Source organism: Emydura macquarii, unplaced genomic scaffold (assembly GCF_026122565.2).
Source record: "Emydura macquarii macquarii isolate MOO-44397 ecotype Brisbane River unplaced genomic scaffold, CSIRO-AGI_Emac_v2 contig_2676, whole genome shotgun sequence".
In the NCBI taxonomy this organism is placed as follows: Eukaryota; Metazoa; Chordata; order Testudines; family Chelidae; genus Emydura; species Emydura macquarii.
The window spans coordinates 31,687,844-31,707,391 of record NW_027132813.1 but is presented as its reverse complement, the minus strand read 5'-3'; the positions used below and the strand labels follow the sequence as shown (position 1 = coordinate 31,707,391).

General features: G+C 44.5%; 1 protein-coding gene across 2 annotated transcripts in view; it reads left to right on the top strand.

Moving 5' to 3' along the window:
* Positions 1-2,381, top strand: part of PSME4 (proteasome activator subunit 4) — a 158,882-nt gene extending 156,501 nt beyond the window's left edge. For both annotated transcript variants that reach the window (XM_067565144.1, XM_067565143.1), the window contains 2 exons: positions 9-147; positions 706-2,381. In XM_067565144.1, coding sequence (XP_067421245.1) covers positions 9-143 — 135 coding nt within the window. In that variant the 3' untranslated portion in view covers positions 144-147; positions 706-2,381. The remainder of the gene's footprint in view (positions 1-8; positions 148-705) is intronic.
* The last annotated feature ends 17,167 nt before the right edge of the window (positions 2,382-19,548 follow it).

The window sequence follows — 19,548 nt, the reverse complement described above, 5'->3', positions numbered from 1 at the left end:
CTACACAGATGACAGTAAAGAAAACACTGTCCAATTTCCGGAGGACACACCATGACAACTGGCAGGAGCACAAACAGCAGTTCACTGATGACCAGCTGCTCGTCCTTACAGACCTCTTAGTATCACCATGCTATTATGCTTAAATAGGTAAGATTGTGTTCATTTTGGTGTAAATTGGAACACATTGCTACATTTTATGATACTCACTCTAGCCATCTAGTCAAAGTGAAAGAAAGAAGACCCAAAATCCAAGGGAAAGCATTCCCTCCAAACAAAGTCCCTATCGAGGCTCAGAGGAGTATCTTCTGTTGGTTGAAAACTCTGCTTTTAGTGACCTGCTGTTTATCTTTATCATGTATTCCATTATCTTTGTTTGAGTAAAGTAAACTAAAAGGCTAGGACTTCAGAAGAAAAGGAGTTTTATCGACACTCCCTTTGTTCCCAAACCTTCTCAGCCCATCAGTTCATCATTAGAGAGACATGAGAGAGTGAGCATACCATATTCACAGTGCTCCTGGACCTTGTTGACCTGCAGAACAAGGAATCAGACTTGGATTTGAATCCTGATCTCCTGCATGGCAATGCTGCGTATTGTGACTGGACCACTGTGCCAGCCTGCAATGAATTTTTTAATCATCATTTTTCTGTAGTACCACGAGAACATGGATGAAGATATAATCTTGTTTTTAATTATTTCTATTTCAGGTTCTTCTTGGAAAAATGAGGAGCTAGAAACATTTCTTCAAAAATAAAGGAAACTCAAAACTAATTTATTGTGTATGGAACTTTTAGTCTTGGAAATCCTGATGCCTAATTGAAACCATTTTTTAAGTATAAACATTAGGTCCTAACAGAGCTCTATTCATCAAGAATTACAATCCACAGGAGCAGCTATGGGAGCCCTGCAGCCTTCCATTACTGCATCTGCAAGGCTGGATCATTACTTGTTTCAAAGCGTAGTGTAACGGGCCTGCACTATACAACATTACCATCTTCATTCTCATGGCTTACGTCTTCCCCACTCCTCCTTTTTCTTTTCCTACTCAATGTGCCCAGTCATTTTTTTTACATCAGTGGATTTGCAGAGCACACACTACTGCAAGTCTGAAGGTTCATAGGGAACTGCTCCAGTTTTGGTTGACCGATATTTATCTGATCAACCCGCAGGAGCTGATACCTATGAACCTCAAACCCACTTACTCCCATGATGAGACCAGGAACCTATTTTTCTGAAAGGAATTTTTCCCCCTGGCATTCAAGCATCCATTAGATGACAAGCTCTGTACTATTTAATACAGTTCAGAGCTGGACTACCCTTTTAAATTTTACTTTCCATGGAAATGTAAATATCCATTCTGCCCTCTGCAGTCTAGATCAGTACTATGGAAAATGAGGCAATTTCCATGGCCTGGCCAAGTCTTAGGAGGTAGTTTGACCAGGTGCACAACTTAAACCCATGATCATCTGCAGCTTCCTAAGAGTGGAAGGCTGTGGATCTTTTCAGATTAAAAGAGCCCATAGATTCCAATTTTTTGCTGTCGAGCAATGTTTTAATTCAGAGAATGAAGAGTATGTATCGTGTGTAAAAGCACTGAATGGCTGACTTTTTTTAACAATAATCTCATTTAAAAGACTATTTAGTCACTATTTGGAGAAGCATACCTTGCATAAATGGAAGACTGCTGAGATTGTGGAAGTTCTGTTTTGGGTTTTTTTTTTGTCTACAACTTTGTTCAGAGACTGATATCGGCTATTTAATATATGTTACATAGATGTAAAAGACTGTATAAATTGTAGAGGCATTGCAGTGGGAAGACATTGTACAGTTTGCAACCTTTTACATAATACCATTGTGAGACTGATTTGTAAAGATTCACACGTAGATGTTAATACTATAGTGCTTCTGGCTTTTGTATCAAATCAAATGCCATTAGTGTTTTTTAAATTATTTTCTTTAGCAAAATATTGTTCCTTGTTTAAAAGGCAGAAATTTTATTTTGTTTTAGTTTTCATTTATTTCATAACTACATCTGATGAGGATTTTAATGCAACATTTGTGGCCATCTCTAAATGCTGACATCACATGTTTTGATGTGATAAGATTGTAGAATGCAAGGTACCTCCTACATTGAAATAGTTCACAAGTTGATGTGTTTTGTCTTTCACACAACCTGTACAGTCTTCCTTACAGGAACACTACAATACATTTTGAAATATCTACCTGCTGATTGAGTGACTCAATACAAATGTAAAGCACAGCAGTGTTCCTAGTACAGTATTTACTAAGTGTCAGCACACAGACGTAACCACTGTATAGCATAGTGCCAAAATTATTTCAATTGTGTACCTAGTTTAAAACCCAATAAATGGATTGTTTGTAACATCTGCATTTTTTGTCTTTTTAGAGCAAAAGTTCACTACTTTCAGAATCTAAGTTAGAATTGTCTACTGCAATTTCTATGGGGTATTTGTATCTGTTCTATATGCATTGTGGAAGTCAAGTGAATTCAGGTTTGTTATGTAGTGCATCCTGCAGGTTTCCATTTTAAAATTTTGTGTGTGTATAAACAATAGTCTCTTTACCCATCTCTGAAATGCAGTACCTCAAGGATTAAACGTGGCATCTGTTCTAACATCTCACAGTACCACTGTTAAAGAGAGCAAGTGAATAATATTGCATTCATTTGAAATGTGGGTGTAATTTTAAGTAGACACAAGATAATCACATACATGAAAATTTGGTCAAGATACTGGGATCAACACTATTCTATTGAGAAAAGTACTTTAGGAATATTTAACCACAAGTGGACACAACCTCTGTTTAATACCAATTCCTAGAATTAATATCTCAACAGCAAATTTCCGTCAACTCTTTACTTGAAATATTCAATCAGTCCTGCTGCAGAGGGAAGAATGCCAATTGTTGAATGACCAACGCCTACTCCAATAGGATCCTGGGTTTTCTTTTATCCTTGCATTGAAGTGCTGATGACGCCTGACCCTCCTTAGCTTGAGTTCTGATGAGACCCTGGCCAAAGGCTTTACCTTCACAATAGTGAATAGTCACACAGCTGTCTAATGTCAGAGAAATTCAGATCTCTCCAGTAGCATAAAATAACTATGAAAACACTAAAACATTGTGGAAAGCAAATGTAACAAGTTATGCTATTTAAAGGACAACACCTCATCTGAGAATTGATGTAGAAAAAACAAGGTTACTTACCAGTAACTGATGTTCTTCGAGATGTGTTGTTCATGTCCATTCCACTATAGGTGATTACACGCCACCGTGCATGGTTCCCAGAACTTTTTTCCCCTTAGCAGATCCTGTAGGGTCGGCTCTGGTGCCCCCTGGAGCCCCGCGCACATGTCGCGGTATTTGAGGCACTGCCGGCCCTACGCCCCCTCAGTCCCTTCTTTCTGCCAACTCAGGCAGCGGGCACGGGGGGTGGGATGTGGAATGGACATGAGCAACACATCTCGAAGAACATCTGTTACTGGTAAGTAACCTTGTGTTCTTCTTCGAGTGATTGCTCATGTCCATTCCATTATAGGTGACCTAACAAGCAATACCTTGGAGGTGGGTAGAAGTTACCGGTGAGCTGCCCTCAGCACCACTCTGCCGAATCCCACGTCCTCTGTCGCCTGCTGGGCAATGGCGCTTGAGCTCTGTTTGAGTGCGCTGTGATGGTTCCCAGAAGGGATACCCTCGCCTGCTGGTTGCAGAACTTGATGCATAATGTAATCCGCGAGGAGATGCCATCTCCTCTCCTCCGAACTGTGCGGTTTGGGAAAAACATGGGGAGAAAATTATCTTGGTTACAATGAAGTTGGGAAACCACCTGGGGCAGGAAGGCCGGAAGCTGCCTCATCTGCACCTTACCCTTATAGAATACTGTGTAAGGGGGCTCCAAGGTCAAGGCCCTAATCTCGGAGACCCTCCTAGTTGAGGTAATGGCCACCAGGAAGGCTACCTTCCCTGAAGGCATGAGCAGAGGGCATGAAGCCATGGGTTCAAAGGGGGGCCCCTTGCATCTCGAGAGGACTCGGTTGAGATCCCAGGGAGGCCCCGGGTCACAGACCCTTGAGGAACCTCCACCCCCTTGAGGAACCTGACCGACATGGGGTGGGAGAACAGCGGTCACCCCTCTAGCTGCTGATGGAAGGCCGAAATGGCCACCAGGCGAACCTTCAGCAAGGCCAGTGCCAGACCCTGGAGCTTTAACTGGAGCAGGTACTCCAGGGTCGCCTGTTAAGGCGATAGGCTGGGCAGACTGCCCCAGACTCCGCCTAAGAGGTAAACCGTTTCCACTTACCTGATACCCGACCTGTGTAGAAGGTTTCCTGCTGCCAAGCAGGAGTTGTTGGGCCTGCACAGAGCAGGCTCTCTCTCCCTCCACCAGCCACAGGGCCTCCAGGCCTTTGGGTGCGGGGGGGAGGGTCCAGGTCTGGGTGCAACAGTTCATGAGGAACACGTCAGAAATCGACCCAGTCACGCGATCCTGAAGCAAGCAGAACCTCAGACATTTCGTGTTCCAGGCCAACACGAATAGGTCCAGTTGGGGAACACCCCCCCCCTTCTGAAAGATCATCGTCACCACCTCTGGGTGCAATGACCAGTCGTGGCGGGGTAGGAATGACTTGCTGACGCTATCTGCCTCATCGTTCCTTACTCCCGGGAGTCCTTGCAGAGGGCTAAGGGGCACTCTCCCCCCTGCCTGTCTATGTAAACCATGGCTGCGGTGTTGTCCATCAGCACTTGCACCACTCTGGCTGTCGGGAATCGGAGGAACACTTTATACGCTAGGCGAATGGCCCTCAGCTCCTTCATGTTGCTGTGCAGGAGATTCTCCTCCCCCGACCAGAGCCCCTGATTGCCTGGGTTGGCACTTATGTGGGCTCCCCATCCTACATCGGAAGTGTCAGAAATTAGGGTGACCGACTGGACCAGTTCCTTGAATGGAACACCTTTTATCATTGCCTGGGGAGTCCGCCACCAGCGGGTAGGCCATAGGGCAGGGCTGTGAACTGGTAATGGGAGCCAGTGACCGTGGGATGGAGAAACACCTGTGGCTGGGGAGGATAGACACCTGAAGTGAGGGGGTCTCTGAAGAGGGATGTAGAGAGAGAATTGTTGGGTGGGGTAGGCGTAAACTATTTAACTGTTGTCTGACCCCCTGGGGGGCCCCTGTTGGGGGGCTGAGGATGAGCTGGGGATTGATTTCTACTTCTGAACCCCCTATTCCTGTCCCTACTTCTATAGGGTTGAAAGAGCCTAGATGGAGGTCTTGGCTGCTGCTGTGCCTGGGGCCATGCCTGCCGCTTGGAAGCCTGGGGCATGTACAGGCCAAGGGAGTGAAGCGTGGCCCTGGAGTCCTTCAAACCGTGCAGCTTTGCATCGGTCTGATTGGAGAATAGGGCCGACCCATCAAAGGGGAGGTCCTAAATTGACTGCCGCACCTCCTGGGACAGACCCGAGGATTGCAGCCACGAGCACCTTCTCATGGCAATGGCAGAGGCTATGGCCCTACCTGCCGAGTCAGCAGCATCACTGGATGTCTCGAGCGCTGCTGTAGCCACCGTGATTCCTTCATCCAGGATGTTAGTAAGGTCTGCGTCCTCGTCCTGGGGCAGGGCCTCAGCAAACCGCCTGAGGGAGTCCCACACATTAAAATTGTATCTCCCCAGGAGGGCCTGATGGTTGGCAATCCTGAACTGCAGGGCTGCCATTGAATACATTTTTCTCCCAAACAAATCCAGCTTTTTGTTGTCTTTGTTCTTGGGAGTGGAACCTGGCTGACCTTGCCTGTCCTGCTGGTTGGCCGCGTCTACCACCAGGGTTCCCAGGGTGGGGTGAGTGAATAAATACTCGAACCCTTCGGCCAGGACATAATACTTTTTCTTGGCCACCTTTGACATAGGGGTGACCAAGGAAGGGGTTTGCCACAGGAGCTTTACAATTTCGAGGACCCTATCATGTACTGGTAAGGCCACCCTCGCTGGGGCAGCCGCCGCCAGCACATTGAAGAGGGTATCATCGGCTTCTTCTAACTCCTTCACCTCCAGTCCCAAGTTAGAGGCCGCCCTCTTGAGCAGCTCCTGTTTCACCCTGAAATCCTCCAGTGGCACCATCTGGTCTCGGGAGACTGCTCCATCCAGTGAGGAGGAAGAGGACTGCCGAGGAGCGTCCTGCGGGTGTTCCCTCACCTGACGAAGGGATGCACCCATAGAGTTGGTCCGAGGAGTGTTGTCTATGGGCCTTCTGAGCCGGAGGCACGGACCGAACCCCCGCTGACAGAATGGATTGTGGCCCCTGTCCCATCAGGATGCCCCATGGGGCCCAATAAAGCCATTGCTCTGGCCATTGATCTTGGGGCCAACCTGGGGCTGACTGTGCCGTCGGCTCTGGCGCCTTGTGGAGGCATCAGCTGTCCCGACGACTTCCCTCCTGCGGGACCCCGGGCCACTAGATCTGCAGTGCTGTGCTGTGCGTGGCCTCAGTCCCGGGTGCCTTCTGGTGCCAGGGACTGTCCTCTCGATGCCTCCGACCTGGAGAACGATGAGGACCGCCTACGTCGCCGCGAATGGTGCCTGCGAGTAGAAGTGCGCTCCGAGGAGCTCGAGGTACCAGAGCGTCGTCTCGGCACTGATGACTTGCAGTGCCGCTTACCCCTTAGTGATTGAGACTGGTGCCACTCCAAACTCTGCGGTGCCGAGCCTGACTCCGGCGACCAGGTTCCGCTTCAGGGACTGTGCGATGCAGGGTGTTCGTGTGGTGACTGGGTTCCGCACCGCCTCGGTGCGGGCAAACCCCTCGGTGCCGAGTCCTCCGACGGTGACCGGGTTCTGCGCTGCCTCGATGCGGGCAAACTCCTCGGTGCCGGGGATGTGGAGCAGGCACTGTCTGAGTGCTGCCTCTTGGCCTGCGCTGCCTCCAGTGCCAGGGACCGATATCGGCGCCGAGAGGGAGACTCCGTATCCTGAGTTGAAGCAGTCTGGCTCAACGACACCGACCTGAAGCAACTGCTGGGAGAGTGTCCTCGCTCTACCCCTGGTGGCCATCTGGTGGGAGATCTTCCTCCCCATATCAGGGATCTCCACCGCCCTTTGAGGGGACCTAATGCGGGCTTGCCCTGGGACACCGGCCCCTTCTCCCTCAGCGGAGGGGGCGTAGGCAAGGCCCTTGCCGCCTGAAAAGTCTCTGGCATCAGCAGGGGCACTCTCCCACTTCCAGGAGTCGGGGGAGGCTCCCTGCTCAGAGATGCAGGCACCAGAGAAGACTCGATGGGCCGTGGCCGGTGCATCTCCGCACTCAACCCTGCCCGTACCGACGGCGCAGGGGAGTGTCTGTGCTCCGCTGAGTCGATCCCGGTACCGGTGGTGTACTCTGCACCGAGGTAATGCTCAGTGCTGAGGTGGAGCGGGATGGCTCGGACGCCAGGCGGCACGCTGCCTCCATGAGCAGGGTTTTTAACCAGATCTCTCGGTCCTTCTGAGTCCGTGATTTAAAAGCCCTGCATATCTTACACTTGTCTTTCCTGTGCTCTTCCCCCAAGCACTTAAGACACAGATTGTGGGGGTCACTGAGCGGGAAAGCCTTCCCACAGGAGGCACATGGCTTAAATCCAGGTGACCAGGGCATAGCCCTGCTGCTCTAAGTCCCTCCGGGACTTGCCTGTCTAACTACACTTAACACTACTTAACAACTTCTTAAAACTAACTAAAGTACTTTGAATAACAAAAAGTTCAAAGAAGGGGAATGGTATTTGCAGAGAACAAGGCTAGTTCCCGCAACCGTCACAGGCAGAAAGAAGGAACGGAGGGGGCGTAGGGCCGGCAATGCCTCATATACCGCGGCATATGCGCGGGAGTCCAGGGGGCACCAGAGCCGGCCCTACGTGATCTGCTAAGGGGAAAAAAGTTCCGGGAACCATGCATGGTGGCGTGCACTCACCTCTAATGGAATGGACATGAGCAATCACTTGAAGAAGAAGCAGAAAGCTGTGCTATGCCCCCTATGCGGGGGTTTAGGGCAATTGATATAGGAGCCAGCTCCACCAACTTTACACCAATTGAGCATTCCCATTCTCAGCTGGCAAACTGTGGCCAGATTATGGAACTGGGATAAAAAGGGAGCTGAGAATATGGTCCTGTACTTCAAAGATAATAGTAACTGTATTGTAGCTGTAATGGTATTGTGGCAAATAAGCAACTAGCACTGACCATTATAGATGCTCTACAAATCGGTAGTAAATTCCTAAACTTGAAACTTCCATGGGATAAAAACATACTTGTGTTTGTGCAAACAAAATTGTCTTTTAAGTATTTCTTCTGCTGCTCAAATTGATTTCATCCTGTCCTAGTCTTGGGCTATATCTTTTGCCAAACTATTAGATTTAGGAACCATTTCATGGGGTACCATCTCTGTTTATTGCTAAAATTTTCTTTTATGGCTTCCCTTACGCAACGTATTCCAAAGCTAACTGAATTGCCAACATATTTCTAACTAGCTTTCACCAATTTCAGCCATAAAATATTATTTTGAATCCCAACCTATCCCCCAGTCTGAGACATTTAGATTGTGCCTCTTCCCGCAGATACTGGAGGCAGTTTACTTGTTTGTGGGGCTTGGCCCCTCTGCCTTTAGGCCAAATTCTGAGTGATGATTTCAGTGTTCCCACTTTTATCATTGCAATCCTAGCTTTTAAAGCTGATCGTTGAGGCAGCAGCAAGTAACATCTTTTCCCCTGGTCTGCCTTAGAAAATGAAAGTTTCTGGGATTTTGCTCTCCAGAGTGCCTTCTGTGTCTCCTCCCATCCACGGTGGAACGTGCTAAACAGAGCAAGCAGAAAGCTGAGTTGCTTCATCTGCAAGGAGACCCTCTCAAGATCTGCAGAAGACATTCTCTGCCACAATTGCTCCCTGCCTGCCCTGACTTGAGCATCCCCGCTGAAGGGACTTCTTCCCCAAAGACCTCGCGGTAAGGAAGATAAAAGGGACTTTGAAGGTTTTCCAGTGAACCGTAAAGCCTCACTGGCAACCAAATTTCACTACAGCCACATTGTTCTGATACAATGACACAAAACGCCTCCATACCCACAATCATGTCAAATTCATATCAATGCTATGACCGATTTCTCTCTGAAGTCTGTGTTAGATGGACTCTGATGCAGCCAGCGAGAGCCATTGAAAACCAGGCACCAACTCTAGCTTTAAACTTTGGACAGTGGCTCATTACTTTACAGCAATTCCTCCGTGCCTCAGAATTCTTCTGTTGAACCCTTTTGGGGTAAGAGCTCATAAAGGTCAGAAAGGACCATCATGATCATCTAGTCTGACCTGCACATTGCAGCCCACAGAACATCACCCACCCGGCTCTATCAGGTGGTAGCCAACAACACAAACAAGCCAAGGTATTTATGCCACACACTGGCAAAATTCAAGAACTACAAGCCCTTGTACATAGGCAGAAGCTCCTTTCATCACTACCCACAGAAAAGGTTCCAGAAAAGGGACTCCTCTTATTTCAGGGATAAGACCTGAAGCTACAGTGAAGCCCGGGTATGGATCCTGTCCTTCCTTCAGTATGAATGTGCCTGAGCCCTTTGTTCAGAAAGAGGCCAGGGGGCAGGATAGCCCACTACTCATCTGCCTAGTTCTGTTCAACTTCAGGCAGGTGGATACTGGAGACACTGCAGGTTATTCTCTGGAGCGCCAGTCTCCTTCATTGTCTCCTCAGTTTCAAGGGATGTTGCCAAATTACAAACCAACCTACCAGAGAGATTGCACCACTTTGAGCAGGAAGTAAAAGAAGCTGCCTCTCTCTGAATAGAGATCCTTTGGACTCTGCCTGGTTTTTTTTCTTACTACGAAGAAATTGAATTAGAGATTGGGCCATGTTAAACCTCTGGAGGCTGAATCATTCAATTAAGGATAACAAAATTTAGGGTGAAGAAGATAACATTTATAGTTTCAGCAATAACTCCTGCTGATTTCAATGGACTTTTCTCATGCATGACCAGATTTTTCTCAGGTACCTTTCCCTATCCCTTTTCTCCAGGTACAGTTGGTCATTGTTTTGCTTCTGGAGGTTCCAGATTAAATTGTCCTAGTTCTACTGCCTCTCTGGTAGAATCCCAGTTTATCTAAACTACTGTAATGTACTTTTCATAGCAGCTTATTAATTTTTTTTTTAAAACTCCCCTTTCCTCCTTTTTCTTAATTTCATTCTAAAAGTGGTGAACAGAGTTAATTTATTTTCATTTATTTTACTTTCCTTTATATTTTTCAGCACCAATCTAGAGCTGTGTTTTAGTAAGTTGTGAAACACTTGCAATCTGTAAAAGGAATTATATTTAAAATTATTTTTAAAAAGTAATGCCCAGCCTATTGCAGAAAATATTCATAGGACTTGGCCTTGGATTGGAAAAGATGCCTTAGGGAGCTAGTTTCTTAAGGTAATAGTATTTACCAAAGAGTTTCTAGGTGAAGTTCAGTATTGTTAGGATTAAAGACACAGATATATTTTAGAAACTGGCTTATTTTTCAAGGGGTGTTCTAAGAGGACTGTAAAGAAAGAGTTAATATTTTAATGTCTCATGAAAGATGCAGCAAAAGTTATTGCTATCATGTTTCCTGTCTCAAAGACATGAATTGATTTTGCTGTCAGCCATTCTCTTTAAAAGAGGAGGACTAGAGAAAGACTTAGGTTTCCAATGTAAGAGGATTGTGCGGTGTTGTTTCTTGTTTCCATGGAGATCCTTTTTGTCTCAATTCATCTCTTCACTTCCTAAATACAAGACCTGAGTTCTAACGACCTTTTTATCTAGTGCATGCTACATTTTGTAACATTCATAGCGGCTCAGCAGACTATGTACAATAGTCCTGTGCTCTGCTTGTGTTATTTTGGTGATTGATATTAAAAAGAATATTTGAACACACAACTTTCTACTTAAATTTTTAAAAGGCTGCCTGCCACACTTCTACTAGAAACATTCATGCTGTATCCTGAGAGTATATTTCTACATATTGGTAACTATACAGATCTCTCTCCTCAGGTCTTCTTAAGCCATTACATTTTAAACCATTTTAATTTATTTATTACCTTTCACTAAGCAGTTTTTCCTTTTGAGAAAGTGTCCAGTTCACAAATACTTAACCTTTCACTACCACTTCTAATGGTCAAAAATTTTCAAATTACAGTTTTTAAAACTAAGCTCCTAAATTCATATTTTGGCATCTCGGGGCTGGATGTTCAGAAATGCCTAAGTAACTAAGGAAGTCAGTGAGACTTGTGCTTCTAAGTTCTTAAACGTCTTTGGAAAACCCCACCCTAAATAAATACCCTGATTTTCAAAGTGCTGAGCAGCCTTATCTCAGCCATGTATATAGGTGCCCAAATGGGAATTCAGGAGCCTTATTATAGGCACCCACATTTGAAAATGTGACCAGTAATAATATCTAGCACTTATACAGCGCTTTAGCAATATTTAGCACTTTGCATTCCTAGACCTTAAAGTACTTTGCAAAGAAGAGCAAATTATAATTTCCCCTTTTCAGATGGGGAAACTGAGGCACAAGGCTTTACATAACTTACAGAAGGTCACATAGACAATAGTACAGCCAGGAACAGAACTGAGGTCTGCTAACTCCAGGTACTGGGCCTTACCCAGTGACCGCAGCTGTTTCCCCATGCGGTTGTAAGAATAATACATTATTTGAACAGCACCAAAAATATTCACACACTAATTTTGGCACTGTAAAACTACTGTAAGTTTTGCACAAACAATCCCTAATCTTGCATTTATCAGGATCATCCTGTTAGTCCCCAAACACACTAAATGGCTCTGAAAGAGGTGGGATGCTATGTGCCCTTTGGAGTCTCACTCAAACTGAACAGTATTAATCGCTTTGCGGTAACTACCTCCTGCATTTAGTAAGAGATCAGCGAGTGATTTTTTCAGTTGTGTGTAATTACACAATAATGTGTTCTCTGAGGTCTATAGATAAGACTTAAGGGGTAAAATCCTGGCTTCATTGAAGTAAGTGGCAAAACTCCCAGTGCCTTCAGTGGGGCCAGGATTTCACCCAAGGAAGATAAATGAACATCAACAAGAGACAGGAGAGCTGAGAAAAGCATAATCCGAAGCAATCGGACACAACAGATGCTTTGGGAAACCCCATTCCACATATCTTGATAACAGCAACAAAAAATTCAAACCATGAAAGAAGTGTCTTGGCCAGAAAAGACTCTCGTTCTTTTAATACCAGTGGCTAAGCCAGTTAGGGTGACCAGACATCCTGATATTAGGGGCTTTGTCTTATATACACCACTATGCCCCTCCACCCTGAAAAAGTCTCCTGATCTTTAACACTTGCTATCTGGTCACCAGTGGCCCTCTCTCGGGGAAGACTGACGTCTCATTGCCGCAAAGCCCTATAATTAATTCTAATAGACAAATAGCTGAAGGAGTATTTAGCCTACAATGTGCATTGGCCAGGCTGGTGAACTGAGTCATAAGTTTATTAAACAAAAATATTTGCCATATTCTTGGCTTTATAAAGAAATGTTTAAAAAGTAAATCCACATCTATCACAATGAGCTTTCAAACTATCTGTGCAGCTTTCCTTTGTTACTGTCTTTCTGCAGATTCAAAGTACTGTTGTGTTTTTACGTATTTGTCTGGACTTTTTCCCATGATGGATGACAAATTTATACAAAACCAGTACAATGCACAAAATACCAATACAAAAACCAGGAGTCCTTTCACCACAGCAGTTTCATAGCACCTCTCTGCCTTGTCCAGTCAGGATGTTTCATATCTTTTGTGTATTACTGACACATATTTTCAGTGACTAATGACTTTGAGTGCCTTCATTTTTGGGTGCCTAACTTGAGATCCCTTGAGGTGGCATATATTCAGAGGGCAGGTTCTGAGCATTTCCTGCTAATGAAGCCCATTTAAGTGTCTCTAATTGGGCACCCAAAAATTGAAATATCCAAAATCTCTAGTCAGTTTGAAAACAGATAGATGGGGGAGATACTGTATTCAGTTTTCTGAGTTGTTGTTTTTTAAACCACCTAGCCATCAGTAAACTTGGAGTAACATTTAAACCTTCCTTCACAGGTGTGATGGGGGGCTGAATGTTTGTAAAACGCTCTGACATCCTTGCATGAAAGGTGCTGAAGAAATGCAAAGTATTAATACTGAATGCTGTAAAGTAGACCCTGGCCAATCAACCCTTTGGATAATCTCCAATTCACAGTAAAGATGTAATAGCAGATGTGGTGAAATTTCATGTTATTTGAGATTTCATTCTTTTTATTAAATGCACTACAGGGTGTGCTGAAGTTTCAAATACTACAGTATAATGAACAGAAAACATTTTGGTAATACATTCGTATCTTTGGGATTTGTTTTTATCATGTTTGTTCACTTAGGACCCAATTTGGTGAAACACTTAAATGTGTGGTTAACTTTAAGCATGTGACTACTTGCCTTCAGTGGGGCTGTAATGGGCAAAGGGGGAGGACTGCTCACTGCTTGGGCATCCCTTTGTGGCTGCATTTGGGAATTAGCTCTGCCAATTAGACGCCGCCTTCGCTCGCTCGCTCACTCACACTGTGGCCCCTCTTCCTGTCTAGGAGGAGTCAGTGCCTCCTCTTTGTGACTCAGCCCCCCAGCCAGGTCACTACCTTCCAAGGTAACAAAGTCTCACTGGACCAGTGCCATTCCAGCCAGTCTTCCCATTCAAGCTTGTGCCACTTTCCCAGAGGCTGGTAGGGGAACCTGACCATGCTCACTACTCGGGGTTCCAACCCAGGGACTCTACAATGGACAGCCAAGGCTTACACTGTCTCAATCCTCACTGCCATGTTCCTGTGTGTCTTCCTACTCTGCCCTCCGCAGGATTGCTCTGGGTACCCCCTTCCTTCAGGGTCAAGATTCCAGGGCATCTGCTCTCCCACTAGGTTTCCTCTTTCTCTCTTCACTAGGTCCAGAGAGTGGCTACAGCCCTCCACGCTGCAGCCCTTTCTATTCTCATGGCCTGGCTTTAAACAAGCTCCTGCCCAAATGGGCTCCAGCTTCAATTAGGGCTTGTCAATCAAGCCTAAATCTTCCCAGGTCCAGCCTACTGGGTTAATTAGCTCCTTCTGAGCCACCTTCATCCCTTCAGGGATGGAGTGGGGTGAACACCTCATCACAGGGACTATTTGGATGCTTAAATGTGCTTAATTGCATTGCAAAACAGGTCTTGGTGTCAGATCCTGGTATCCTTACATTGGGTAGCACCTTACCTTACAAGTTGTTCCATTGACTTTGGGGGAACTATTGGTGAAGTGAGGCATGGCTCAGTGTAAATGTATCAGCATCTGGTTCTTTCTCACTAACTGAAAAAGTTCACTGTAATTTAGAACAGTTCTCTTAGTTGTTAGTACCTGACCAATGCCCACTGAAGTCAACAAAAAGACTCCCATTATCTTCAGTTGGCTTTGGATTAGGCCCTTAGTGAAGTTCCTGCTGTTCATATTTGTAAAGCAATTTCTTAGGCCTTGTCTACACTGGGAATTTGCTTCAGTATAGCTAAGTCTCTTTAGGGTGTGAAAAATCCACATCCCCTGAGAGATGAACCTATACCAACCTAAGCAGGTGTAGAGAGCACTAGGGTAACAGAAGAATTTTTCCATTGACCTAGCTACTGCTTCTCGGGGAGGTGGATTACCTACGTCTACAGGAGAAGCCCTCCCATCACCTTAGGGTAGTGTCTACATGGGAGAGCTGCAGCAGCACAGTTGTCTCATTTTAAATGTGGACATACCCTTTGTTTTAATCTGACTAAGGAGTATTGATTCCTCCTCCTCTTTTGTGCAGGGGACTCCTGAAAGGCACTGCCTCAGCTAATCTTTACATTGTGTTCTTCTCAGGCTCTGAGCAGCTTGGTGTAAAACAAACACAGAATGCTTTCTCAGCCAGGGGAATCACCATTCCGGAAAAGTTATTAACAGCTTTGTCTCCCTGTCAGAAAATGTTGCCAATACTAATTCGTAGCACTAACATTATTTTTTAAGGCTTCTAAAGAGCAGTCAATCAGCTTTAAATATTGCATGAAATGGAAATCACCACGAAGTAGTTCTGTAGTCCAAGTGTTATGTTCTCTTGAGGTGTGTGTGCATGAGCCACATAGGAATTAGCATGAGCATTGAGCAAAGAATACAGAATTAACCAGGCATATTATGTGGGAGGGGTGTTGCTTTCTTCTAAAGCATGAAGCAAAAGCAACTCTAGGATTCAGGATAGCTGACTTGATGGAGCTTTGGTCTGATCCGGTGTAGCAGTGCCTATGTTTAAAGTACCTCTAAATCTTTGAAAATTGAATTTGGGCAGGAGAGGAGTTAAAAATGCCAGACACATTTATTGCTGTTTTGGTGGAATAATGATAATCAGTGGGACGTGGTAATATTAGGGTACAAAATAGAAAGGAATGACAGAGTAGTTCACTCTTGGGGGGAACTGGCATTATATGTGAAAGAAAGCATAGAGTCAAATATAATGAGAATCTTAAACAAATCAAACCAGTAGCACAGAATCTCTCTGGATAGAAATTCTATGCTTGAAAAATAAGAGTATGGCAGTAGGAATATATTCTATCAACCACCAGTGCAAGATGACTGTGAAATGCTCTGAGAAATTAGAGAGGTTACAAAAACAGGAAGCCCAATAATAATGGGGGATTTTAACTATACCCATATTGACTGGGAACATGTCACCTGAGGATGGGATGCAGAGATAAAATTTCTAGACAACATCAATGACTGCTTCTTGCACCAGCTAGTCCTGGAACCCACAAGGGTAGAGGCAATTCTTGATTTAATCCTGATAGGCACACAGGATCTGATCAAAGACATGAATATAGCTGAACTGCTTGGTGATAGTAACAATAATGTAATTAGATTTAACATCCTTGTAGGGGGGAAAAACACCAGAATAACTCACCACAGTAGCATTTAATTTCAAAAATGAGGAAGCTAGTTAAACAGAAATTAAAAGGAACAGTCACAAGAGTGACATGCCTGCAAGCTTCATGGAAACCTTTTCAAAACACCATAACAGAGGCTGTGACAGAGTAGATTAGGTCCAAAGGCCCTCTGCTGGAGACCTCAGGGTCCTGCCACACCCCATCCCAGGAAGGATCAGAAGAGAAGTCCTCCATGTGGCTTAGAGTGGTTGCAGGGAAGCAGCCAATTGGGGTCTAGTAGGACCATATAAAAGGAGCTGCAGGACAGAGCAGTATAGTAGTCAGTTGCTGACTGGCGCTGGAGGAAAGAGAACTGTATTCTGGGCTGGCTGAAAGAGCAGCAGAACCACGGACAGCTCAGTTACTGGCTGGTATCGGGAGCAAGAGAGCTCCTGGCTGGCTGCTGGGACTGAGTAAGGACAAAGCCTAGGAAGGGCTGCGGGAAGACAGTGTCTTTGGGGAGGAAGTCCTGGGCATGGCCCTATACCACGTCCAGGGCTACTTAAAGACTATATCCGGGAACGGGTTTGTTCTGTTTCACGTACAGATGGTGTGTTTGTCTCAGCTGAAGGGCTGAGTCACTGAAAACTGCCTGAGAAACCGCCAACGGATCACCACAAACTGAGACACTGCAGACACACCTGACGAGAAGGGGATGCTCGTGAGAGGTGTATGCTGCCCCATTACTGCTGCTCAAACTATATGTGTACTCCAAATAAAAAAACATATGAGGACCGAAAAAAAAAAAATGCCCCCATGGCTAAACAGCAGAGCAAAAAAAGGCCATTAGAGACAAAAAGACATCTTTTAACAATTGGAAGTCAAATCCTACTGAGGAAAATAGAAAGGAACATAAACTCTGGCAAGTCAAGTGTAAAAGAGTAATTAGGCAGGTTACAAAAGAATTTGAAGAGCAACTAGGAAAAGACATAAAAACTGACAGTAAATTTTTTTTAAGTACATCAGAAGCAGGAAGCCTGCCAAACTGTCAGTAGGGCCACTGGACAATCAAAGTGCTAAAGGAGCCCTCAAACAAAACAAGGCCATTGCGGAGAAGCTAAATGAATTCTTTGCATCAGTCTTCACTGCAAAGGATGTGAAGGAGGTTCCCATACCTGCTGAGCCACTATTTTTAGGTCACTAATTTGAGGAACTGTCCCAGATTGAGGTGCCAGTGGAGGAGGTTTTGAGATACATTAAACAGTAATAAGTCACAAGACCAGATAGTATTCACCCAAGAGTTCTGAAGGAGCTCAAATATGAAATTGCAGAACTACTAACTGTGGTATGTAACCTATAGTTTAAATCAGCTTCTGTACCAGGTGACTGGCGGATAGGTAATGTAATGCTGATTATTTATTTATTTTTTTCCAAAAAAGGCACCAGAGACGATCTTGGCAATTACAGGCCAGTAAGCTGTACTTCAGTACCAGGCAAATTGGTTGAAACTACAGTAAAGAACAAAATTATCAGACACATAGATGAACACAATATGTGGGGAAAAGTCAACATGGCTTTTGTAAAGGGAAATCATGCCTCATCAATCTATTAGTATTCGTTGAGGGAGTCAACAAACATGGACAAGGATGATGCAGTGGATATAGTGTATGTAGATTTTCAGGAAGCCTTTGACAAGGTCCCTCATCAAAGGCTGTTAAGCAAAGTATGTAGCCATGGGATAAGAAAGGAAGTTTTCTCCTTGATCAGTAACTGGTTAAAAGATAGGAAACAAAGGGTAGATATAAATGGTCAGTTTTCAGAAAGAAGAGAGGTAAATAGTGGTGTCCCCCAAGGATCTGAACTGGAACAAGTGGTGTTCAATATATTACTAAATGATTTAGAAAAAGGAGTAAATAGTGAGGTGGCAAAATTTGCAGACGATACAAAATTACTCAAAATAGTTAAGTCAAAAACAGAGAGTGAAGAGTTATAAAGGGATCTCACAAAACTGGATGACAGGGCGACAAAATGGCAGATGAAATTCACTGTTGATAAATGCAAAAGTAATGCACATTGGAAAACATCCCAACTATACATACAAAATGATGGGGTCTAAATTAGTGGTTACCACTCAAGAAAGAGATCTTGGAGTCATTGTAGATAGTTCTTTGAAAACATCAGCTGAAGCTAACAATGTTAGGAACCTTAAGGAAAGGGATAGATAATAAGATAGAAAAAATCACAATGCCACTATATAAATCCATATTATTCCCACATCTTGAATACTGAATGCAGTTCTGGTTGCCCCATCTCAAAAAAGATATATTAGAATTGGAAATGGGATAACATGCCCAGCTATGATTAGGAGTATGAAACCGCTTCAATGTGAGGGGAAATTTTAAAAAGTGGTGCTGTTCATCTTAGAAAAGAGACGACTAAGGGGGGAGATATGATAGAGGTCTATAAATATATGAAGGGTGTGGAGAAAGTGAATAAGGAAGCATTATTTATCCCTTCACATAACATAAGAACCAGGGGTCACCCAATTAAATTAATAGGCAGCAGGTTTAAAACAAATACAAGGAAATACTTATTCACACAACATACAGTCAACTCATGGAACTTGTTGCCAGTGGATGGTGTGAAGGCCAAAAGCATAACTAGGTTAAAAAAAAAAAGAATTCAATAAGTTAATGGGGAATAGATCCATCAATAGCTATTGGTCAAGATGGTTAGGGATGCAACCCTATGCTCTGGCTATCCCTAAACCTCTGACTGTCAGAAGCTGCGACTGGACAATGGGATGAATCACTTGATAAATTGCCAAATTCTGTTAATTCCCTCTGAAGTAATCTGGCACCGGCCACTGTCAGAAGTCAGGATATTGAGCTAAATGGACGATTGGTCTGACCCAGCATAGCCATTCTTATGTTTTCAACCAGCTGATGGCCAAGCCATTACTTGCTTGGTTAGATTTTTTAGTTACATAAATTATAGGATTACTTATTGGGACTGTTTCTAATCTAGAAACAGAAAAGGAATAAAACTGGGTCCAGCTGCATGTTACAATGGAGGACTAAAGAATCACTTCTAATTCAATAGAACCTTGCTAAATAATTATCTTGATTATTTAATCATGTAGCACCTTCTATCAAAGACTCTCAAAGCATTTCACAAACATCAGGGTCCCTAATTTGTAATCCTTATTCACTCTGAGTAGAGACTTTTCTCACATGACTCGTCTCCTTGTACATCACTTTCTTGAGACACTGCACAGAGCAGGGTGGATTCTTCATTAAAGCTGAGAGGTTGGATTTTGAAAAGATTTGTCTACACTTGCAGGAGCATGTAGGCTACATATCGCAGTGAAAAACAGGCTGCATCCACACTGGTGTGTAGCTACATGTGGTAGTGAAAGGTTCTGGCATAGGGGAGGCAGCGGGGAAAGGCACTGACTGCTGGAGCTTTTTCCCACTACTTCCTCCCTGCCAGAGTCTTTCACTGCGGTGAGGCAAGACTTCAGAAGCTAAAAATAGCAGTGTATCTGGGGGAGGCACTCCTTGGGTGTGTAGAGAGCCGTGCGGAGTACAT